Genomic DNA, 25,763 nt, shown 5'->3' on the forward strand with positions numbered 1-25,763 from the left:
TGCTCTTTTTAGATCCAGTCAGTCATCTGTATTTTGTGTACTTAGCATAGACTATGTGTTTCCTTCACATTCCTGTCCTTTCCTCTTCCCACGGCTGGCATAGAAGTTGGGTCACTCCTAGGTGCTGTGACCCTACCAATCTCATCTAACCCACTCTCTACTCACGCTGAGCAAGTGGTGATGGGAGGGCTCTGGAATTGCCAGTTTGCGGTGCCGAAAGCTGAGTTTATCTCAGGCTACACATCCTTGCTCTCCCTCTACTTTCTTGCTCTGAGACCTGGATCACGCCAGAAAACAATACCATATCCGCAGATCTGTCAGATGTGTACTCTTTCTCACACTCTCACCAGGCCCCCTTGGTGAGTTTCTGGAGGAGCTTGACACACTTTTGTCACACTTCCCTGTTGATGACTCTGCATTTATCCTTCTTGGTGACTTCAACATCCACACTGACAAGCTAGATCCTCTTCTCTCTTTCCTCTCCTCCTTTGACCTTCACCTCTCCTCCTACCCACAAGGCCAGCAACCAGCTGGACCTTATCTTTACTAGACGCTTTCCTATGTCCAATCTCTCTGTTACTCCTCTCCAGCTCTCTGACCACTATTTCATGTCCTACTCTCTCTGCCTCTCTTCTCCCCCCTCAGCCCCTCCCCCTACCCACATGGTTTCCACCCAAAGACACCTCTGCTCTCTCTCCACCACCTGAATCTTTCTCTCTCCTACCCCCTGACACTGCTACTGATCTTCTTCTCTCTACCCTCTCCTCTTCTCTGGACAATCTCTGTCCCCTCACCCCCAGGCCTGCACGCCCAACTCCACCTGCCCCTTGGCTGTCCGACCCAGTATGTACTGACAGACGGAGCCTAAAAGTGGCAGAGCGCAAATGGACAAAAGGCAAACTCCCAGAGGACCTTCTCAACTTCCAATCTCTTCTTTCCACTTTCTCCTCCTCCCTTTCTGCTGCTAAAGCTGCCTTCTATCACTCTAAAATCCTATTCTCTGCCTAAGAAACTCTTTGAAACCTCCTTTACACTTCTTCAACCCCTACCTCCTCCTCCTACTTCCTCCCTTCTCCCTGATGACTTCACCAACTTCTTTGACAAGAAGGTAAACAACATCAGATCCTCCTTTTCTCACCATCTGGTTAGTGCTCCTTGCACTAGCACACCCTCTTCACCCTCCCTCACCTCTCCATATCCCACCCTGCCCCCCACAGCGAACCACCAGATCCTCCTCCCTACCCTTGAGGGGCTGGGTGTCACAGGCTCTGCACTCTCAATGTTTGCATCCTACCTGACGGGTCACTCCAACTGGTGACATGGAGGGGATCTGTGTCGGAGCCTCGCAGACCGACTACAGGCATTCCACAAGGTTCGGTTCTGGGTCGTCTCATTTTCTCCCTGTACACGACATCCCTGGGTTCGGTTATTCGCTCACATGCTTCTCTTACCATTGTTATGCCGATGACACCCAGCTGATCATGTCCTTTCCTCCCTCTGGCACACAAGTAGAGACACCCATTGCTGCATGCTTGACTGACATCTCGGAGTGGATGGCGACACACCACCTGTAGCTCAATCTGGACAAGAAAGAGCTGATGTTCCTCTTGGGGAAAGCTTGCCATCACCATTAACAACATCGTGATGATGCCAACTCAGACTGCAAGGAATCTGGGTGTGATCCTGGACGACCAACTCTCATTTGCTGCAAACGTTGCATCAGTTGCTCGCTCCCGCAGATTTCTCCTCTATAACATCAGGAGGATTCGCCCATTCCTCACCGACGAGATGGCACAGGTGCTCATCCAGGCTCTGGTCATCTCCTGGCTGGACTACGGCAACTTGCTGGCCCCCCGGCGTCAGCCATCAGACCTCTGGAGCTTGTTCAGAAAGCTGCAGCTCGTCTGGTGTTCAACTGCACCTAAGTTCTCCCATACAACTCCCCTTCTCATGTGCCTACACTGGCTCCCAGTAGCTGCTCGCATCCAGTTTAAGACTCTGGTGCTAGCCTACAGGGCAGTGAAAGGAACAGCTCCTTCCTATCTCCAGGCTATGGTCAGGCTCTACACTTCCGCCCAACCACTTTGCTCTGCTGCCTTGGGACGCCTGGGTGCCTCACCACTCAGAGGCCTCAGCGGAGTCGCTGCCCATCTTTCGGCACAGGTTGAAAACTCACCTCTTCAAGAACTACTACCCTGTTACTTGCTCTTAGCACTTATTGTATTCACTAATTTAAAAAAAAGAAAGAAAAAATATCTTTCTTGCGCTTTTACTTTAGCACTGGTTTTGCTCTTAGATGCTTGTTTAGAGAAGATGCGCTTATGACCTCTGATGACTAATAGTTCTCCTGATTTCCTATGTTAAATGCACTTATTGTAAGTCGCTTTGGATAAAAGCGTCGGCTAAATGACTGTAATGTGTTCAGAGGGCAATATTGAAATAGGCAAAATGCAAAGAACATGATATATAGTTGTAGTAGTCAATGAATGCTAACTTAGCAATACATGGATACTGGCTGACATTTTTCTGCAATATTTCAGAGGTGTTTCAGAGACACAGGAGACTGCTCAATAGTAATATACATAGTGTGAAGTTCAGTATTGGCGATACCACTTTGCAGAAATACTTAATCAATTGTCCAAATGAAAGTATGTAAATCTGTCCCACTTTTATAACTATTGTCCATCTCAATGCGAACTGTAAAATCGAGAAGAAAAAGTGACTGTGGTCTAAATAAGGGATGAGTAGGGGGTGGACAATGGTTTAATTCACCGATCCACTGCCATCTTTGTCACGACATATATGTATTTCTTAAAAAAAGAAAAAAATACAGGTAATGTCTGGCTAGCACAATATATCCATTTACTTTGGAAAACCACTTTCTCTTCAAAGCTCCAACCCCCCCCCCCCGAAATTACATAATCCAAACTGCCTTTAGACAATAGGTACAAAGAAAAGGACAGTTATGGTTCACTGTACTATAGGCAGCGAGTTGATGCTAGAGGGGAAACCTGACAGCCTATATAAAAAAATGACATAATAAAAATTTATGGCCAAACCTTACAAATAACCTTACAGAAATCCTGAGGGACACTAACCCCAGGTATATGTTTCCAGAACCCATTGATGGACAAATGCTAAGTAAAGGATTCAATTCCTCTTTTTGTTTATCTTGTTTATTGTTACATCACTGTAGCATCTGAAGTCTCACCATCAACTCATGTGGATCCATATATTATAGAAGTTAATTACCTTTGTTTTGAGCTCTCTAAAGTCCCTGTATCATTGTTTTTCATTTTCCAACTAAATTACATCTCATCTCATCTCATCATCAGTCGCTTCTCTGGGGTCGGGTCACAGTGGCACCAAGCTAAGTAGAGCACTCCAGACGTCCCTTTCCCCAGCAACGGCCTCCAGCTCCTCCTGGGGGATCCCAAGAAGTTCCTAGGCCAGATTGGACATGTAGTCCCTCCAGTGAGTTCTGGGTCTGCCCCGGGGTCTCCTCCTTGTTGGACGTGCCCGGAAAACCTCCAAAGAAAGGCGCACAGGAGGCATCCTAATCAGATGCCCGAACCACCTCAACTGGCTCCTTTTGACGCGAAGGAGCAGCAGCTCTACTCTGAGCTCCCTCCAGATGTCCAAGCTCCTCACCATATCTCTAAGGCTGAGCCCAGACACCCTATGGAGGAAACTGATTTCAGCTGCATGTATCCATGATCTCACCCTTTCGGTCACTACCCAAAGCTCATGACCATAGGTGAGGACTGGACCGAAGATTGACTGGTAAATTGAGAGCTTTGCCTTCCGGCTCAGCTCCCTCTTCACCACAATGGTCTGGTACAACGTCCGCATTACTGCTGATGCTGCACCAATCTGCCAGTCAATCTCCCGCTACATCCTACCCTCACTCGTGAACAAGACCCCGAGATACTTGAACTCCTTCACTTGAGGCAAAAACTCATCCCCAAACCGGGGGGAGCAAGCCACCATTTTCCGGTAGAGAACCATGGCCTCAGACTTGGAGGTGCTGACTCTCATCCCAGCCATTTCACACTCAGTTGCAAACCACCTCAGTGCATGCTGCAAACCACCCCAATGTGTTCTGATGAAGCCAACAAAACCACATCATCTGCAAAGAGCAGAGATGCAATTCTAAGGTTCCCAAAATGGACACACACAACACCTTGGCTGCACCTTGAGAGCCTGTCCATGAATATCACAAACAGTCAAACTAAATTACAGTTAACACCCAAATGTCTTTCTGGGTTTACACTTCTGGATGTGATAAAAAATAAATTAAAAAAAGAACTGAGGACCTTCTGTCTTTCTCAGAAACGAAGGGGAAGCAATACAAATGAGACAGAGACTCAGAGCTAAGTAAAGTTGGGTGTAGGATGGGGACTAATGCTGCCAATAACAAGGGGTTATGGTGTTACCCGTCAGATGGCTGTCAAAACTAGACCCAACCAAGCAATTTTCTTTGGAAGACTTGGCAGTCACTCCAACATAAAGTCAAAGCAACATCTATAGTATTTTCTTTATTAGGCGTAGACTCATATATTACATATTACTGTTAGACTTTACTAGCTGTATATTTCAGGTCTATGACTGATCCCTCTCGGCCCTGTGATGGTCTGGTGGCCTATCTAGGGTGTTTCCCCATCTGCCACCAAATGACTGCTGGGATAGGCTCCAGCATCCCCGCGACCCTGAGAGCCGGATAACTGGTTTGGATAATGGATGGATGGATGGACTGATCCCTCTAAGAAAAAGCATGACAAATGAACAATTGGGAAAAGAAAAAACTGACTTTTAAAATATCTAAATTCACTAAAAAAAGACCAAAAAACAAAAAAACAAACAAAAAAAACAACAAAAACAAATACCATGTACGTCACCAGTTTTGGTTAAGCCCTGTCTTAAAGACCAGCCTGCACAGTTTACTATTTAGAGATTTAAATAGATTTAAAATTCAACCCCTGATGGCTGCTTATCCCAGAGCATCCATTTTCTCATATGTTTTTAAGGCTGGCCATGGCTGGACGACGATCAGTGAGCTCTGGCTTTCATGCAGTGAGAAAAACAACAAACTTTGTTGGCAGCCATTTTGAATCATTAACAGTGCTGTAAAGAGCCCTGCGGAGGTGACAGCACCAATCAATCACAGACAACGCTGTGACTCAACGGAGGAAGGGTGAGAGTAGATGAGAGAGCGAGAGAGAAAGAGAGCGAGGCGGTCCACTGATTTTTATCCAGACGGATCATATGTGTGTGTGTGTGTGGTGTGTGCTTGAGATGCAGCCTTTGTGTGTCCTTTATGTGAAACAGTGTACGGCCGGCTATGAGGAGATGCACGGGGGTGCGCCATGACTCAGGGGTGTGAATTCTAACAGCGAGACCCAGGACTGGCGGTTTACATTCATCTGTCACCCTGATGAGTGACGGTCCAATCAAGCCTGGGACGGGCTGTCAGGCCTGTCAGGACTGAGGGATGAGAGGTGATGGGAACCAGAGACAGAGAGTGGTACAGCACCATGATAGACAGACCCTGGCATGGCAGCCACACATCGGGGTGGGGGGTGAGGAGAGGAGAGAATTGGAGCAGGCAGGGGTATAAAGAGGTGTCAGAAAGAGAGAGGGGGTTGGGTATTGAGGAAGGAAGCAGAGGGAGTTTGAGAAAAGGTGAGATGCAGGTGGAGGGAAAAGCGGGAGAGAGCGCGAGACAGACTGTCACCTGGTTAATATGGAGTCTGGGACACTTTACATGAGGGAAAAATAAACAACCTGTGCCATTTGACTCAAGTGCATATGGTTAATTAATTATGCCTAGATAATAAATATTGGGTGATTGGAGTTCTTACCGATCCAGCGCATGAGTGAAGTGAGGATCTGAAGGTACTTGGTCTTCTGGGCATTGAAGAAGGTGAACGGGCCCAGGAGTAGAGTGAAGATGCTCTGCAGAAAGGAGGAAAAGAAGAAATGCTTAATAATTTCAATTTTATAAAGTCAAAGACATTAACACTGCTCGAGGTAAAAAAAATAATAATAAAAAAAAAAAAGGGAGAATAATCATTCAAAGAAAGTACTCCTGTGGTGAGAGCATGCTACATATCAGCAAAGCCAAATTCAATGTCATGATAAGTTAGCTGATCCTTTATTTCCCAAATTATGAGGGCCGGAGGAATGATGACATCATCAACCTTACAGTTACGCAAGCATCCATCCATCCATCCATCCATCCATCCACTGTCTTAACTGCTTAGCCTGCTCTCAGGATCATGGGGATGCTGGAGCCTATTCCAGCAGTCACTGGGCGGCAGGTGGGGAGATACCCTGGATAGGCCGTCAGGCCATCACAGGGCCGAGTTATGCAAGCAGGTGAACAATAAAAATCTTCCCTTTCTACCCAATAACAGCGGGCCAATAACAGGGAATTAAAAAATATATATATCGAGTCCTCTCCAGCCATGGTTCTGATTGCCTATCAGATCACAGCTTTATCTGGAGTTGCAATCTGAGGCATTGGATCAGTACCTGACTTGAATTTCATCAGTTCCAATATATCCTTCTTCCAACCCCCCCCCCACACACACACACACATTTATCCCCTCTCTTCCACCTCCTCCCTCTATCCCATTCTCAGATGGGCGACATCAGAGGGAGTCCCTTCAGTGTCTGTCTGCTAGAGATCTTAACACTCAGACCCACCCCCAAACGCACACACACATAAATGTACACATACAATGTATAAACACATACACAGAGACATACACAAAAACACAAAATCACCTCTGTGACAAGACAGAGGATGAGAATTTATTTCTATAGAGGGGGAAAGAAGGATCAGGTAGAAAGGTAGAGGTGGACGGACTCTGGGTTTCCACTCACCTTCAATATTTAAAACTTGAATGGCCAGGAAAATAAGATGCCATCTTTGTGTGATAAAACCAGCCTTCAAAAAGCCCATACTCACCCCACCCCACCCCCACATGTGTGTGTGTGTGTGTGTGTGTGTGTGTGTGTGTGTGTGTGTGTGTGTGAGAGAGAGAGAGAGAGAGAGAGAGAGAGAGAGAGAGAGAGAGAGAGAGAGAGAGAGAGAGAGAGAGAGAGAGAGAGAGAGAGAGAGAGAGAGAGAGAGAGAGAGAGAGAGAAATGGACAAAACATATAAATGATAACAGCAACACAAAACACCCTCAAATTTGCAAATCTGCCTAAAAAAACAAACAAAACTCTCTCACTCTATCATCATCCTTTCTCTCCCCCTTCCTTATTCTCTCTCATGCCAACAATTAAAATAAAGAGTAAAAAGCTAAAATAACCTTCTCTGGTACAGAAATAATAAAAGACATCAATGCCACTTTAGGAATATTCAGATGGAAAGTAAACTATTGTGACTGCTTAACTAGCAAGGGGACAAGTCAGTGACCTTACAAAACAGCTGACATCTACTTCTACTACATTCACTAATTTTACAAGTTTCACACATTTTTCTACATTACTCTAAGTGGACAAGGCCTATCTAACTTGTTTCATCCCCAGTTATTGCTGCTTGCCTTTATATTTTCTTATTTACACATAATATATAAATTGTTAAACTGATAACTTGTTCCTGATTCCTGATTGATTCCTGATATATACAAACAGGTTAGAATTCCACACAGAATTTTTGAAGCTTGTAGGACGTACAAGCTGGTCAATCAATTGCAAACAAAAAAGTAAAATATGGGGCGCCCCGGTGGCTCACCTGGTAGAACGCGTACCACAAAGGCTGAGTTCTTATCGCAGCGGCCTGGGTTCGAATCTGTCCCGGACCCTTTGCTGCGTGTCATCCCCTCTGTCTCCCCTGCCTTTCCTGTCTCTCTCTACTATCACTATCAAATAAAGGTGGAAAATGGCAAAAAATAATCTTAAAAAAAGTGAAATATGGTTAATTATAATAATTATAATTTCAAAAATTGATTTGATTTGGAGAAACTTTATTGATCCACGTAGGGAAATTCTTTCTCTGCATTTAACCCATCCTATCTGTGTAGCCAGGAGCAGTGGGCAGCCACTGTGCAGCACCTGGGGACCAACTCCAATTCTTGCCATGCCTCGGTCAGGGGCACAGACAGCAGTATTAAACCTAACATGCATGTCTTTTTGATGGTAGGGGAAACTGCAGCACCCGGAGAAAACCCACCGCAGACACGGGGAGAACATGCAAACTCCACACAGAGGATGACTTGGGATGACTCCCAAGGTTGTACAACTCTGGGGTTCGAACCCAGGACCTTCTTGCTGTGAGGTGACAGCGCTAACCACTGTGCCAGGATTGTCTTAAGCAATTTCGAAAATAGCCGAAGACAATAGCATATGAGGTAGAGAAAAAATTCAGAGGAAATCAAAATGGGATTTAAAATAACCAGAATCGGATTTTACTGGCCATGCACGTTTGCACACACATGGAATTTGATTTCGGTTTTGTGGCTCTCTCAGTGTACTTAACATAGAGTAACAACACAACAATCTTCAGCTATACATACAACATCAAGCTCTCCATTACCTCCATCAGTGTGTGCCTGTGCATATGTATTTATGTCACAGGGTGGATGGAGGGGCGCGAAACATGGACTAGATTTACAGGAGCTAAAATGTCCCATTAAAGTTATATCATATGGACAGCAGACTGCCTCTACCTGACTAAAGACAGCTGGCAGTGAGGCTAAGGTAATGGGACTGGCTGAATACTAATGACACCGCATAAACTGGGCCATGCCAACAGGGAAGGGTGGACTCAGTAATGTTAAAAACTAGTACCTGCTGATATAAAGAAGGTAAATTGGAGTGTTCATGGGTCTAAAAACAACAAATAGAACTCAGTACAATTTGACACAGCTGTACGATGATGGCCGAGTCTATACAATGAAGCATGGCCTGATGTTCCTTGGCAAAGCGCAGCCTGATAAGAAGCCAAAGCATAAACTCGCAATATCCATTAAATCGAATGAGAGATGTGCATGAAAAGGAAGTTAAAATACTGTTTCAAGTCTGACAGACAGAAGTATCGCAGCCTTCAATGGTAAAGGGCAACAGGTCCCTTCAACACCTTTAGTCTTGACCAGTCTAAAGAACCATTAGGGACAATCAAAACAGTTAACAGCAGTGCCATTTCATCCTCGCAACTTTTTTCACTAAGGATGAATTCATTAAACTGGAAATTATGGGAAGCTGAAGTATTTTTGGAACACTAGATGGTGTGAATGGAGATTTTTTTTTTATGCAGAAGCTGGTTTGATGCAGTATGGTTTGATATCAATAAGTTATCACTAAATGAAAATAAAACAAAATGTATGGTGTTTGGTGGTTTTAGGGTTAATTGTGAAATAAAACTGAAGTTAAATGTAGCTGACATTGAAAGAGTATTTGAAACAAAATCTTGGGATTGATTATAGATCATAAACTCTGTTGGAAGCCACATATAGAATATATTAAATGGAAATTATCTAAATCTATTGCTATTCTTTACAAAACAAGGGATCTGCTGAATAGGAAATGTCTACGTATATTGTATTGTTCATTGATAATGCCAGATCTCTTCTTTTTTTTAACTGTGTTCTGTAAGGTGTCCTTGAGTGCTCTGAAAGGTGCCCACAAATAAAATGGATTATTATTATTATTATATCTGTCATCCTCTCATACCCAGGCACTGAGGATGCAACCCAGCCACTGAGGATGTACAAGCCAGTGCATTCTTAATGCCGGTCCCAATCTTACGTATCATGAATGAAGACCAGAGGCCAGTGTAGCGAAACCCAAAGAACAGACAGACACAGAGCACTGAGAAAACCCGAAGGCAATTTTAATGCAGGAAGATAAACAACACTGCCACAGGGACGATAACAGGGGAATCTCAGGTGGGGGTTGTTGTGACGATGTGCGTGCGCCTGGCTACGAAAGTCCGAATCCATAGAGCGAGAGGGGTGTCCGAAGAAGTCCGGGTCCGAAATCCAGGAAGTCAAGTCTGAAGGGAGGGGTCCAGGGAGAGAGACGCAGAGAGGGATCGCTGGAGAGGTCCAAGGACCCTGGGAGGCGGAAGAGCTTGGACAGGGGGAGACAAGGGGCTGGAGACTACCGGTTTGAGGTGAGAGACATGAAACACAGGATGGATCATAAGTGAGGCAGGGAGGAGGAGACGTACCGCGGAGGAGTTGATGATGCGGTCAATGGTGTAGGGACCGACGTAGCGAGGGGCCAGCTTCTGAGAGAGTGTCGGGAGGGGGAGGTCCCAGGTCAGTAGCCACAGCCTCTGGCCAGGACGATAGGCCAGGGCTGGCACTCTCCGCCAGTTGGCGCTGCACCGGGACCGCTCTGTGGCCCAAAACATAGCAGCCTGGGCAGTCTTCCAGATGTGATAGCACTGGTGGAGATGGGCGGATGGGACCGCCACCTCCAACTCTTGACAGGGAAACAGAGGGGGTTGGTAACTGAGGGAGCACTCAAAGGAGGACAAACCGGTAGCAGAACTTTCCATGGTGTTCAGGGAATACTCCACCCAGTGTAGATGCTTGCTCCAGGAGGCAGGGTTGCTGGTGGTGACGCAATGCAAGGCCGCCTCCAGGGCTTGTTGGCCCGCTCCGCCTGCCCATTGGTCTGGGGGTGGTATCCGGAGGAGAGACTGACTCTGTGGTCCTCCTCCGACAGCTGAGAGAGGATGGCTTTGATGCTCGTGTCCGACGCATCCACCTCCACAATGAATTGCTTGGACAGGTCAGGGTGAGTGAGCACCGGAGCTGTCATAAACAGTCCCTTCAAGGCCGAGAAAGCGGCTTCCGCCTCCGGGGTCCAAGAGAAGGGGCGGAGGGTGGGGGTTAGTGCCGTGAGGGGGGCAGCCACTTGGCTGAACCCCCTGAAGAGGCGGCGATAAAAATTGGCAAACCTGAGGAAGCACCGGAGTTGTGCACTGTCGGTAGGCCACGCCCACTCCTCCACCGCTCGGATCTTCCTGGGGTCAGTGCGGGTGTGCCACTTCTCCACAATGTGGCTGAGAAATTCCATGGAGGCGGAGTGGAACACGCACTTCTTGTCCTTCATGAACAGCCTGTTCTCCAGCAGCCGTATGAAGACCAGGCGGATGTGCCGTCTTTGCTAAACACGGGAGCTAAATCGTGATAGACAGAGGGTACACCAGTGAGATCCGGGGGAGAGAGCACGGGGCTGGGGCCACTGGTCGGAGAGAGAGCAGAGCGAAGGCAGTTGGCATGACACACAATGCTCCACCCCAATATCCGCCCAGTAGACCATGAGATGTGGGGATCGTGCCCCTCCGACTATGGTCTACCCTACACTAGAGGCGCTGCCGGGACGTGCAAAACGTGAAAGACCAAAAGTCAGTCTCTACGTGATTGCCTGAAAGAGTGAGCGTGAGAAAAGCTGTGCTGTGCATAATCCTACTGAGTGAACGACCGTCTAAGGCTTGGGTTGTGAGGGGAATGTCAAGGGGGACGAGTGGAATGCCGGCTTGCCGGGCCAGCGAGATGTCAATCAAACACTCGTCTGCCCCCGAATCTAACAGTGCACTGATAGAAAGTGATTTCTTATCCCAAATGAGAGTGACAGGAAACAACAACTGGTTGTGCTCTTTTTTGGACTGGGGCAGGGTGGTCAAGTTCATTTGGACACCCCCGACTAGCGAGTCTGGTCTTTGTGGGCAAGTCGGGCAGGCTCGGATGTAATGGCCCGACTTCCCACCGTAGAGGCAGAGTCGGTCACGCATCCTCTGCTCCCGTTCCTCCAGTGGAAGCCGTGACCGACCCAACTGCATAGGCTCCTCCTCCGATCTGGGTGCAGATGATGCCGGGGGTAGCATGGGGTACCGAGAGGGCGGAGAGTGGCTGCGGGATGCTGGAACAGGGGACCTGCTGGTAGTTCAGGCAGGGGTAGGTCTATGGGAGACTCCGGCATGTTGAGCGCGCTCCAGATGCCGCTTCCGCAACCATTCGTCCATCCGGAGAGCAAGATTGATGAGTTCGTTGAAGGAAGAGGGCCAGTCTAACAATGAGATCATTGATGGAATCGCTGAGCCCCCCTCCTGTACGCGCTCTTAAGCGCTGTGTCGCCCCACCCACTGTTAGCCGCCAATATCCTAACCTCCGGGGTGTAGTCTGCCACTGACCTAGCTCCCTGCTGAATAGAATGGAGGCAGCCAGCTACATCCTCCCTGCTCGCTGGGTGGTCGAACACTAAACAAAATTCGCGGTAGAAAGCATCATAGTTGGTGGAGAGCGGTTCGTGATGGCCAACCACCGCCATTGCCCAACTGAGGGCTCTGCCAGTCAAAAGGGATATCACCAGGGCTACCTTAGCCTCCCCCGTCCTATATCTGGCTGGCTGGTGTTTGAACAGGAGCTCACACTGACCGAGAAAACCTCGGTCAGTGTGAGCTGCTCGAACTCCCCACCGAAGGCTTTAGGACAGGGGAGGTTAGGCTCAACATGGGGATCATGATACAGCTGGAGCTGGGCTGGGGCCAGAGACTGAGGTCAAAGCAGGATGATCGCTGATCTTGAACACTGCCACTGTCAGAGCAGGATCTGCGCGGAGAGTGAAGCAAGGGTGCTCGCCGAGGTATGCGAGTTAGCCTGGAGCCCGCTGATTTCTCCAGTGATCTGGGAGAAGGCAGTGCTAAGCTCAGAATGGAGTTGGGTGAGTTGAGTGCTGTTGTCCTTTACCACTGCCGAGAGATGTAGGGTTCTGGGGCTTAATGGCTATAGCTGCCTGAGCGACTGCCACAGGGATGATAACAGGGGAATCTCAGGTGGGGGTTGTTGTGACGATGTGCGTGCGCCTGGCTACCAAAGTCCGAATCCGTAGAGCAAGGAGGGTGTCAGAGGAAGTCCAGGTCTGAGATCCAGGAAGTCAAGTCCAAAGGGAGGGGTCCAGGGAGAGAGACGCGGAGGGAGATCGCTGGAGAGGTCCGGGGAAAACGTGATGGTCGCTGGGGACGAGGAGCAAGGGAGACGCGGGGAGCCGTGGAAGTCATGGAGGGAGGGTCGCAGGGTTCAGTACATCGAAGCAAAGAGAGGCGTTCTAGGAGGCTTCTTGTAGAGGGCTGCCTGATTGCTGCAAGTGTGCCTGATAGACGATGACAGACACCTGGTGCAGCGCAGCGCTCATCTCCTCAGAGCGCGAATCGAGTGCTCAGATGTTTCCGGCATGTCCGAGCATGGGGGAGTGGCTTGAACATGCCGGGGTGGCAGCTTGGGTCGGTGTAACCACCCTACCCAAGCCCGGATAAATGGGGAGGGTTGCGTCGGGAGAGCATCCAGCGTAAAATCTTTGCCAAATCAAATGTGCGGATCATAAACAACGGATGTGGCAACCCCTAACGGGTGCAGCTGAAAGTAGTAGTAGTAATAGTAGTACTAGATCTGTCATCCTCTCATACCTGTCTCATACCTCATACCCATAATACCACTTATCCTGCTCTCTGAGTTGCGGGAATAATGGAGACTATCATAGCAGTCATTGGGCGGCAGGTGGAGAGACACCCTGGACAGGCCGCCAGTCCATCACAGGGCCGATACGCGCACACACAAACACACCTAGGGAGAATTTAGTACGGCTGATTCACCTGACCTACATGTCTTTGGGCTGTGGGAGGAAACCGGAGCACCCTGAGGAAACCCACGCAGAACATGCAACCTCCACACAGAGAACGACCCGTGACCAACCCCAAGGTTGGACCACCCCGGGGCTGGAACCCAGGACCTTCTTGCTGTGAAACGACTGCACTAACTACTGTGCCACAATGCCGACGATGTCCCTCCATCCATCCATCCATCCATTATCTGAACCGCTTATCCTGCTCTCAGGGTCACGGGGATGCTGGAGCCTATTCCAGCAATCATTGGGTGGCAGGTGGGGAGACACCCTGGACAGGCCGCCAGGCCATCACAGGGCCCACACACACATACACACGCGCGCACGCACACACACACACACGCTCACACACACACACACACACACACACACACACACACACACACACACACACACACACACACACACACACACACACTCATACCTAGGGACAATTTAGCATGGCCGATTCACCTGACTTACATGTCTTTGGACTGTGGGAGGAAACCGGAGCCCCCAGAGGAAACCCACGCAGACACGGGGAGAACATGCAAACTCCACACAGAGGATGGCCCAGGATGACCCACCGAGGTTGAACAACCCCAGGGCTCGAACCCAAACCCAGGACCTTCTTGCTGTGAGGCGACCGCGCTAACCACTGCGCCACCGTGACGCTGATGTGTGTGTGTGTGTATGTATGTATATATATATATAACATTTTCAAAAATCCATTATTAAGCTTTGTTTTATAATAAACAAAATATGTATCTGCATATTTTGATTTTATCAGAACTGTTATCCATCTTCACCTTCACAAAGTCATCTACCTTGACCAAAAAAAGCTATCCTGTGATCAGACCATGGTCCATTGCAACACTGATGCTTACTATTCCAATACTCCCACATGACAAAATTCTTTAACCTGTGCTGTCAGCAGGCTTGGCATAAAACACAGGGAATTTGTATTCAAATGTGTCCTAGACAGAGTTAATCTGCGAGTTCAGATTCTCCACTTGCAAAGGCAATCTTTATTAATTATCAAGAACCGCTTACAATAACTCTGTCCTTTGGATTATCTGTGGGATGACAAGAGCACAGGGTTTTTGTTATACATTTATAGTCGCAACCGCCCCCCCCCCTTCCGCATGTTTGATCAGCTAGACAACCAATCAGCATTGCTTCTTCAAGAGAGAGACAATCGTCACAAGTGAAACAAGGAAACTCAGACATGAAAACTGACAACATGCATCTGATAAGATACAGACACAGAAATAGACGCTGACGTGTTGGACAAAATTAAATCAAGCTTATCAATATCAGTTTAGCATAGCAGTTATGGTGATAAAGGAGAAGACTGAAAAAAAGGGGACAAAAGGGGTAAGAAGAATATAATCCAGAGAGTGTTACAGGAAGTATGGGGGGAAGATGCTAGCATTGTGTATGTGCACATAATGTGTCCACAATATGTGTATGTGAAGTGTCCACCTGTGAGTGCCCAGAATAAATCCTAAATTCTGGTGTCTGAGTTCTGTGAGTTATCACAGTACCCCTGGGCAGCAGGCAGGCTCTGCAGCTACCCACGGGCCCCGCAGTCGTGCAGACACCCCACGACCAAGAAAACCTCCAGAGCCCAAAGAACTGCCAACCCCAGAGGAACACCGAGCCAACAGGGGGGCCAGGAGCCCACAGAGCAACAGCCCCGCATGCCCCCGAGGAGCACAAGCCAGTCCTCAAAGGCACAAGCCGGGCCCGCATCCCCGAGGTGCACCCCCACAACCAACCCCTAGGCACAGGGTGGATCTGAAGGCATGGGATCTGAGCCGCAGACAGTAAGCACAGAACACCAGCCCAGAGCCAGGCCCAGTGACCAACAGACCAACACCCTGCCAGGACCACCCACCCAGTGGGCAGAAAAGGGGGGCCCCATCCCCATCCATGCCTGACATAGTGGCAAGGCCCACCACGCCCCCCCCCCCGCCAGCCCCATGCACTGAGCACATACGCACGTAGCCAAATGAAGCCAGCCCACATCAACTGACTACGACCCCCCCCCGGGGGGGGGTGCAGATAGAGCCCCACCACCCACTGTGCCTGTCACGGAAAAGTCACACAGCACTCGCATGACACAAGCGAAACCACATGACAAATTTTGCATATAAGAAACACCAATGACCATTTAAATTGCTAAATATTTCATTCAGATAATATGTTAGACCTAAACAGAATACTTCAGGCAGGAAGTTCTAATAATGCACTTAAAAATATTCCTTCAAGTACATAAATAGGGGAACTTCACATATTTTAGCATTTTTCATTGAAATCAGTGTGCACAACTAGCCACAAATGATTCAGCTTGCAGGAAGTTATTAGTTTCCATAACATACCTCACTAAAACCAATATTCTTCTTCGATTCAATGTTCAGAAAGTGAACAAAAAGTGGCTTGATGTGTGAGTCTGGTTTAGCTGCCTGGGTCAACCTGCGGTGAAAGATGCAGAAAAAAGCTACTGTAGAAAGCATTTTTGGTGAAAGATAGTAGGGCTGTGCAATATGATGATATGTATGTGTGACGATAGAAAACTTCTATCGTTTTGTATTAAGCTCCATTGTTTATTTCGTTGTATCAAAAATCACAGTCTTTGCAGCAATATTTTTCATCATTTGGACGACCCTTCGCGGTCTGCACAGCACGGATACAGGCAGAAAATTTGCGTGAAGGCAATACAAACAAACATGGAGGGCAGTGAACGTAACGCAGAACGGGGTAATTCTGAATAGGACTGCGACCAGCCAGGACAAAACGAGGAGCTTGTACCTAAAAGAGGGGCTACTTCTATCGTATCGACGTGGTTTGGGTATGAAAAGTCTGACAAGGACCAGAAAACTGTACTTTGCAAAATATGCTGCACCCCGGTCCCCACAACAGACTGAAACACCACTAGCCTCTTTTACCACATATGCAAGAATCATATCAACAGAGTATGGCATCTACAGATGAGAGACGCAAAAGCACAGTCGAGTGCTCAAAACAAAACCCCAGACTCAGACGTTGCAAGAGGCTTTTGCCTGCGACACACCATATGTCAAAGAATCATGAAAATGGAAGGAGATAACGACTGCCATTTTCTATTTACCTTTTGATATTTTATACATTAATAGTTTATATTTTGTTACATGCTTAATTGAAAATTTGTGCAAAGATTCTAAATAAAAGGAGAAAAATAATCAAATATGAGTAAGTGCCTTTTATTTGTCAAATATATAATTCAAAATGTAATCAGAAATAGGCATTTTCATGTGGTCATTTTATATAAACTATTTATTCATTGAATTTACAGAAAACGTGCTACAGCGTCATATGAATGACCTACATCGTGATATGAGATTTTGGTCATATCACACAGCCCTAAAAGATAGTATTTAAAATGGCCCACCCCTATCTACATATCATATGGAGCAAGGCAGCCTTTTAAAGAATACCAAGGCTTTTAACACTATAGGTGGAAGGCTCGCAAATCAAATGAAATTTTCAGTCTGTTTTCTAGCTACACTGGGAGTCAGGAATCTAATTTTTAGCCTGATGGTTAAGTGATTGTCCAATATCCCCAGAGGGTAATGACAGTGAGCCTCCAAGTAGGTGGGATGTACACATGGCTGATAAATATCTCCCTTTAATATGAAGTCAGGGGCACTCGTGAATCAAGACTACACCTCCATGAACTCACAGCCTCCCACTAAAGCCATATCAGATGATGGCCTGAGGACAGTGGAGTCCATTCAACCCTGCCAAAAACAACAATAGTAAAACAAACATAACAGCAGCACTTCCAAAACCAATACTTCTATGACAATTCATAGTTTTGTAGAGAAAACCATAATATACTGATGAAATCATGCTGCCAATTATGGTTCAACTACATCTGAATACAAGCACTGGCGGCTTTGGCTATGTTTCACCCGATTCAATTGAAACAGGCCCCGCCCTCCCAAAGGGCCCCCGAATGACATGCAAGAATTGAATAATTCACCCACTTTTTTGGCTTGACCAGCCAGCGGAGGCCAGCCCTACAAACATGAATGTCGGTCAAACAAATTATACGATTGAGTGACCAAAGACATCATTGAAGTTACACGACGCCCCTGGTAAACATGGAAGTGGGAGTTTCCCTATTGGCCCTTTCAAAATGAATCAGTGCAGCGGTTCCAGCTCATTCCACATTAATCGCATGCTAACAAACAGAATATACGGCTGCTCGTGGATACCATTGAAACGCTAAGAACAGAATATTTTGCTGCTCTTTCCACACACACACACACACACACACACACACACACACACACACACACACACACACACACACACACACACACATATACATATATATATATAGCTGTGGTTACTTCAATCAAAGATTACACATGAGAACCACCACTAGTGGGCGCTTGGATGACATCTGAGCAATCAGTGAACTTGACTTGACCTGTACAATATAGCAGCTAGCAAAGGTACACTATATGGACAAAAGTATTGTGACACCTGGCCATTACACCTACAGGAGCTTTTATGACATCCCATTCCAAACCCATAGGCATTAATATGGAGTTGGTCCCCCACTCTTCTGGGAAGGTTTTCCACAAGATTTTGGAGTATGTCTGTGGGAGTTTTTGCCCATTCATCCAGAAGAGCGTTTGTGAGGTCAGGCACTGATGCTGGACAAGAAGACCTGGCTCGCAATCTCCATTCTAGTTCATCCCAAAGGTGTACGATGGGGTTGAGGTCAGGGCTCTGTGCGTGTAGTATAAACTACCTTCAAAATAATGGTAGGACGACGGATATAAAACGAAAATGTCTTTATATAAAAAAGGGTGCAAAATACATCAAAACATCACCACTTTCAAGAGCTAAACTAATTTTCACTTGGCATTGCTTTCTCCGAACAGAACAGGTCCTCATAGCATGGTTGACTTTCACTTTCTCGTAAAGCATTCTGGTAGTCGTAGTTTCTTAACATTATCTTAACTAATCCAACACAAATGCATCTCCAATATATCAAAGATAATACAAATAAGATATATTTTTAACTCTTTCCTTTTAACTGTAAATAATGTAAATACTGTAAATAACATAAATAGCTTTCAATGAATTTCAATTAATCAATCTCAATCATATAATATATTAAGTTACAACCCCCCCCCCCGATTAACTTTGTTCATCTAAATCTCCAAACTATTTTTGTTCCATTTTCAGAGTGGTCATCAAGTGGTTGGCTAGTCTAGCTCCAATCACAGCTCCCATGAGCTCCAGACGTGGCAGCATCATTTTCTTGAGGGGGGCTACCCAGAGACCCTAAGCACGCTGTAAGTTCTCTGTCTCACATTTCACCTGCAGGTTGGCTACAGCACTGTAAGCACTTTCACTGGCATCACAGAACACATGTAGTTTCAGGCTGTGGCTGTTCTGCAGCTGCATGTCTATTCTTTACCACCTTGGAATGGTGAGCAGATGTAGAGGTAGTTCTGAACACCACTGTTGCCACTCTCGAGTCACATCTGGTGGTAGCTCCTCATCCCAGGAGAGTCCTCTCTCCCACATTTCTTGAAACTTGACTCTGACTGTGAAGGGAGTCAGCAACCCAAGAGGGTCATAGATGTGTGCAGCCCACTGCAAAACACTCCTCTTTGTATGCTCCTTCTGTTTTAGATTGCGCATCAGCAGCCTGAGGTCAAACGTGAAGTCATCTGTTTCTGATCTCCACACTAAGCCTAACACTTTCAGCACTGATCCGTGTGTCTCTGGCGCCATCGTGTGGTCAGTTTTGCCCTCCTCCCATTTCTTTTTCAGCTCCGGAGAGTTCGTCATCCACTTGCAGAGGTCCATCCATGCCTGCGGTCGACAGCATTTGCTTAGCAGTTGTTGTCACAGAGTAAGCCACTTCAATATTGTTTGAACTTGCAATAAAATCATCTACATAGAGCGACTCTCTCAGTGTCTCTGCAACTCGTGGATGTTCTGTTTCATATTGTTTCGGGTGCTTCCTGATTGTAGCAGCAAGTAAAAATGGGCTTGGGGAAGCTCCAAACACCACTTGGGTCATCCTCAGCACGCGCAGCTCTTCATCCTCTTCTCCCTTTGGTGGGCCGTTGAGCCACAGGAATCTCACGACGTCTCTGTCTTTCTCTGCTAGGGATATCGGCAGGAAAGCCTTCTTGATATCTGCCATAAAGGCGATCTCCTGTTGCCTGAACTTAATCAGGACATTGAGGATGTCTGGATTCAGGTTGGGTCCTGTGAGTAGACAGTCGTGGGATGAAGCATCAAACGCTACTCGCAGTTTTGTTGTCACCTTGTCCTCTCAAAGTACCCCATGGTGAGATAAGTAGTATTTCACGTTGTCTGCACTTGTGTCATCCTTTGGCACATCCTCCGCTAGGTCCTGTTGTAAGTAGCCGTCCACTACTTCGTTGTACCTGCTGTACAAGGTAACATCTTTCTTTAGTCTTTTCTTCAAACCTTTTCTTGGCAATTCTGTAGTTGTCTGGGAGTTCTGTTCTTTCTGGTTTCCATGGGAGTTGCCATCGCCCATCTTTAAAGATTGTTGTTCTCTTGAACATCTGTAGAGCCTCTTCTTCAGCTGGGTTTCTGTGGTTTCTTGCTTGTGACACCCAGAGACTCAATTTCCCAGAATGCATTCAGCTGCTTGGAGACAAGTGTGTCTTCATAAATGGGGATGAACATGCATGTTGCCTCGGCGACACTTGACATGGACACTGGTCCCTGCACAGACCATCCAAAGGTGCTCTCCAATGCAACCAAAGTCTCTTGTCAGTCTCTCCACTCTGCCTGATACTATTTGCCAGTAGTAGTCTGCTCCTATGAGAACGGAGAGCTCAGGATCATCTTCATTCCCTGGGAAGTCTGCTAGCTTCAGTCCCTTTCTCTTGAGTTCATGTTGGATCTGGGCACCGGGAACCTTCATCACTGCTGAGCACACCTGCGGGGTTTCTATAGCCTCTATTTCAATTCTCTGCTGGGTGTCTCAGACATTCCTCAAGATGACTGTCACTGTGCTGCATCGTGACATTGTAGGGACAAAGGAGCCAAACGTGTGAAGGGTAAGTGTCTCTTGTCTGATTACTGGTAACTTCAGGCTCTTCACAAGGTTTTCATGGATGAAACTCCTCTGACTGCAAGCAAGAAGATAGCTAGCTGTTTGTAGAAGCACAGTGTTCTGTCTGTCCGGTTTCATCTTCACTTAATGATGAATGACTGAGGAAACAACAGCATCTTCAGAAGCGGTGGGGGGGGGGGGCTGCTCCTCATCTTTCTTGCCAGTGCACACAGCAATGTGATATCTCCTTCCACATGTTGCACAAGATACATCCTTCACCTTGCAGAATTTGGCACTGTACTTCTGTCCTAAGCATACAAAGCATCTTCCCATTTTCTTTAGTTTTTGCGTTCAGCGACGTTGTGGTCTGGGCACTGTTCTGGTTTATGGTCTACACTGTCACAAAATAAACAGTTGTGCATCTTCCGGCTGGCTGTGTGCAGGGCAGCAAGAGAGTGCATGCTAGGTCTTTTGATTTTCGCTTCACTGGATGAGCATGCCTGTTTCCATGGCTTGCTCTCTGATTTCTGTTGGTTGGGTGATTTTTCATTTGTAATGCTCTTTCCCTGCTCTGAACCTCCTTCTGTAGGAATTTGACTATCTCAGACACCTTCCATTCATCATCCACTCCCCTCTGACGACTATATTCAAGAGCTATGTCATCTGGAATCATCTGCAATAAGATTGGCATAGCAGGCTTCCATAGGTTTCTGACACTACACCCAGTGATTCCAAGCTCCTTATCTGAAATTCCACATTCATCATATAGCTGTCTCAATGCATTCACGTCAGAGAATTTTTTTACAGGAGTTAGATTCAGTAGCTTTGACATGTGAGTGCTAATCACTAGATCATCCTTTCCAAATCTACTTTGTAGCAAAGGGACTGCGCTATCATAATTATCATCTCTTAAGGTCGGACCTGCTACTGCCTTTGCAGCTGGTCCAGTGAGATAGGTTTTCAGGTAAGTGAACTTCTCTCTATTGCACAGTGCATAATTTTTATGAATGGCAGTCTCATACTGGCTCCAAAATTCCTGCCACATACTTTTTTTTTTAAATTTATTTCTGATTTTTCCCTTTTTCTCCCAATTTAGTGGCCAATTGATCCCCGTTTTAGCTCAATTACCCACCCTCGTACTGCATGCGTTCGCCAACTGCATCTCTCCGGCCAGCAGTCTCGAAGGAGATGTCTCGCCACTTTCGTGACAAGGCGAATCCAGGTCGAACCACTGCTTTTTCCGACACACCCAGAGACGCATTCATGTGACGAACACAAGCCGACTCCGCCCCTCTCCCGAAGACAGCATTGCCAATTATTACTGCTTCACCAAGTCCGGCCATAGTCGGATCTGACGAGACCGGGGCGCGAACCTCGGTCCCCAGTGGGCAACTGCATCAACACAAAGCCGATGCTTAGACCGCTACACCACCGCGGACCCTATTCCTGCCACATACTGACATCTCCGTTATATTTGTCAATAACCAACCTTGGTAGCTTTACTGATTGTCTCTGTGCTGACGATCTAACCGAGCCATTAGAATTAGCATCGCTCACCCTCTGCGTTGCTGCCGTTGGGTTCAGTTCTTCCTTGTTCCTTATCATGCTTTGTGCACGGCTCCTTGTCATTATAACGCGCTCCCTGTACTGCTCAGCAGTTTCAATCTCGGCCTCCAAGTCATCCAATGTAGTTGGCCGTTCTATTCCACGGTCGAGGTCAAACAAACTGTCCTCCTTAATGCCCAGTACATCCAATAAAGTGCTCAAGTGATCAGTATCCGGATTTGGCTTGACCATTTCCAAGTCAACCTGATTCATTGTTTCAGTTGTTTTTATGTCAGCTGATAGATACATAACACATATTAGTGCTATTCAATGCAGACTAGTAGTTGCTGAGAAGGGCAAGAATTCTCCTCATTCCAAAGCCAAAATGTCATTGTTTCAGTTTTTAATAAAGGGTATTACTTGGATTATTTCTATGTTGAGCTGCCCATGATGCTGAAAGTGTACATAATGCCTTGAATTCCGAAATATACTGTGATTGATGCAAACCAATTTGAATCTTTGCTTCTTCTTTTTTTCCCACTTTTTTTTTTTTGGTGGGGTAGGGTCACACATTAGCTCTTGAAACAGGCCCCCAGATGCTTAAGGCCGCCTATGAAAATAAGGTTGCTCTCGGATGAAGATGTAATATCACCAAAATCTAAACTTTTCAAAAAGGAAGACCAGAAAAAATTGCTTAATCAACATTTGTGCACTTAGCCTGAAGTAGATATTTTGTGGGTTTCATCACTCAATGCCTTAATATTCTTTCTCAACTGCCCAAGAACCAAGTAAACTGCCAATTTAAGTACCATGGTCAGAAAAAAAAATCAATAAACGACTTTATAACTTTGACATTGTTGGCATGGCATGGTTTCTGTGTGAATTCAGTAATATCCTCCAATGGAGATACTGTTTATCACTAAGTTGGCAAAGCCTGACAGAGGGCCAGTTTAGAGGCAGTAGAGGCTAAGCTTGCCAACAAGGGGCTCTATCACAGAGATGAACTGGGTAGAGATGGTCTCAAGGGAGCACAAACACTACAGCCAGGACAGGATGGGAAGGCAGGGATTACAGGCCAACTTGTCGGTGGAACAGAGATCGTGAAGCGAGGAGGAGTGTGTGGGCGAGCAGGAAGGCAATAGGTGCCATGTGTTGTAGGGTGACTCAGACTGAGAGTTGGCAGGGTCTTAACAGAGCAGGGAGACAGAGAGCTGGGAGAGCGACTAGGCCATTAAAGATACCAACAGCAGGTCATCACACGTGACTACTCTTTGTTCAACAAAAACAGTAATGCAGCTGCATGCTCAGCGTACACGATTATACTTCAGGGGATGAAACACACACTGGAGAAGAGGTAACAAAATAATAGATATCTAGACCAGACAACACGCAGAATGTATACCCTGCATAGGATAGTCTGTAGTCTAGACAGTAAGTGATTAAAATAAACTTGACATTCAGAAATTAAGATTGTCTCATAGTACAGAAAAGCTGAAGGGCATATAGAAACTTGTCTTTTTTTGGGTAAAGTATCGTTGACTGCTCATATATGCCCCATCCAAAACTTCTACCCTCAACCGTGGTGCAAGTTTTAGTCAATGAAGCTGAAAAAAAGTGGAATGTTGAGACGAGATTGGACTAACAAAAATTTAGCTGAACTGAAATACTGTAGTTGCATGCGTGTAGCTGCAAAATGCTGCAATTAATCAAGAATTTGTAATTCCTGAAATTGCTGTAATTATAAAATGCTGTAGTCATTCATCCATCCATCCATTATCCGAACCGCTTATCCTGCTCTCAGGGTTGCGGGGATGCTGGAGCCTATCCCAGCAGTCACTGGGCGGCAGGCAGGTAGACACCCTGGACAGGCTGCCAGGCCATCACACAGGACTGACACACACACACATTCATACCTAGGGACAATTTAGTATGGCCGATTAACCTGACCTACATGTCTTTGGACTGTGGGAGGAAACCGGAGCACCCAGAGGAAACCCACGCAGACACGGGGAGAACATGCAAACTCCACACAGAGGATGACCCAGGACGACCCCCAAGGCTGGACTACCCCGGGGCTCAAACCCAGGACCTTCTTGCTGTGAGGCGACAGCACTAACCACTGTGCCACCGTGATGTTGTAACCAATTGATTCAAATTGTTAGAAAGATATGAAAATGCATTAGAAGTAACATCAGACTTCCTAATATGCAACCTGACAATAGGCATTCTCAAAATTTTCATGTTCTTAATATCTGAGGCATAATGGTATTAATATTAAACAGCAGAATTGGGCCCATGGGCCAAATACTTAAGTCAGCATATGCAGCACTGTCAGCAAAGAAACGACTTCAGCCAAAAATCCGAAATGAGACTTACAAATAAAAAGAAGAGAATAATAGATAATGGATAACACTTGCCTTACATGCATTTATTCATTTAATATTACAGTATGTCCAGGCTGCTGTAGCAATTTCATTTCACTATTACGTAAATGACTATGTCACAGGTTTTTGTCCAAACATTTTGTATGTTCTCCCAAGAAAGTACTTAAAAGTGCTTGGACAATTTCCCCGTGGGGATTAATAAAGCATATTAAAATCAAAAGTCTATTCTCTGTTTAATAAGTGTATCACACAGACAACAGACAAAAACAACAAATGTTATGAAAAAAGTGCCTCGAGTCAATTTTGGGTAGCGGTGACCCCCCCCCTCTCCCCCACAGTGCATTGATATTTTTCCCCTACCGCCAAAGTAGCAAACCCAACAACTATAAACTTTTCTTCTTTTTTTTTTCTTTCATTTTTTCATTTTTTAACATTTTTTGAAGTAGATGTGTTGGAAGCAAGAAACATGGGCAAGTGTAAGGATCTGAGTGACTTTGACAAGGGCCAAACTGTGATGGCTAGATGACTGGGTCAGAGCATCTCTAAAACGGCAGGTCTTGTGGGGTGTTACCGGTACGCAGTGATCAGTAACTACCAAAAGTACCGGTCCCCTCCCCTCTTCTTCAGTCTATAGCACCTGAACTCCTTCCTTTTCTAACCCACCTCATCAACACCTCCCTCCAGGCAGGATGCTTTCCATCTGCCTTCAAGACTGCTAGAGTAACCCCCCTTCAAAAGAATCCATCACTTAACCCCTCTGACATCAAAACCACAGACTGGTTTCCCTTCTACCCTTTCTATCCAAAATCCTTTCTATCCAAAACTCTCGAACGTGCTGTCTTTAACCAACTTTCTTTGTACCTCCACCAGAACAACCTCCTGGACCCCAACCAGTCTGGGTTCAAGGAGGGTCACTCACCAGAGACGGCCCTACTTGCAGTGACAGAATCGCTGCACTCTGCGAGAGCAAACTTTTTCTCCTCTGTCCTAATACTCCTGGACCTGTCAGCTGCGTTCGACACAGTGAGCCACCAGATCCTCCTATCTACCCTCGAGGGGCTGGGTATCACATGCTCTGCACTCTCAATGTTTGCATCCTACCTGA

The 25,763-nt window shown here is 46.5% G+C and overlaps 1 protein-coding gene across 1 annotated transcript in view; it reads right to left on the bottom strand.

Moving 5' to 3' along the window:
- tmem104 (transmembrane protein 104) overlaps window positions 1-25,763 on the bottom strand; it is a 181,560-nt gene that overhangs the window by 38,563 nt on the left and 117,234 nt on the right. The window contains exon 9 of the mRNA XM_056288305.1: window positions 5,862-5,955. Within this exon, the coding sequence (XP_056144280.1) occupies window positions 5,862-5,955 (94 nt within the window). The remainder of the gene's footprint in view (window positions 1-5,861; window positions 5,956-25,763) is intronic.

Source organism: Lampris incognitus, chromosome 10 (assembly GCF_029633865.1).
Source record: "Lampris incognitus isolate fLamInc1 chromosome 10, fLamInc1.hap2, whole genome shotgun sequence".
Lineage (NCBI taxonomy): Eukaryota > Metazoa > Chordata > Actinopteri > Lampriformes > Lampridae > Lampris > Lampris incognitus.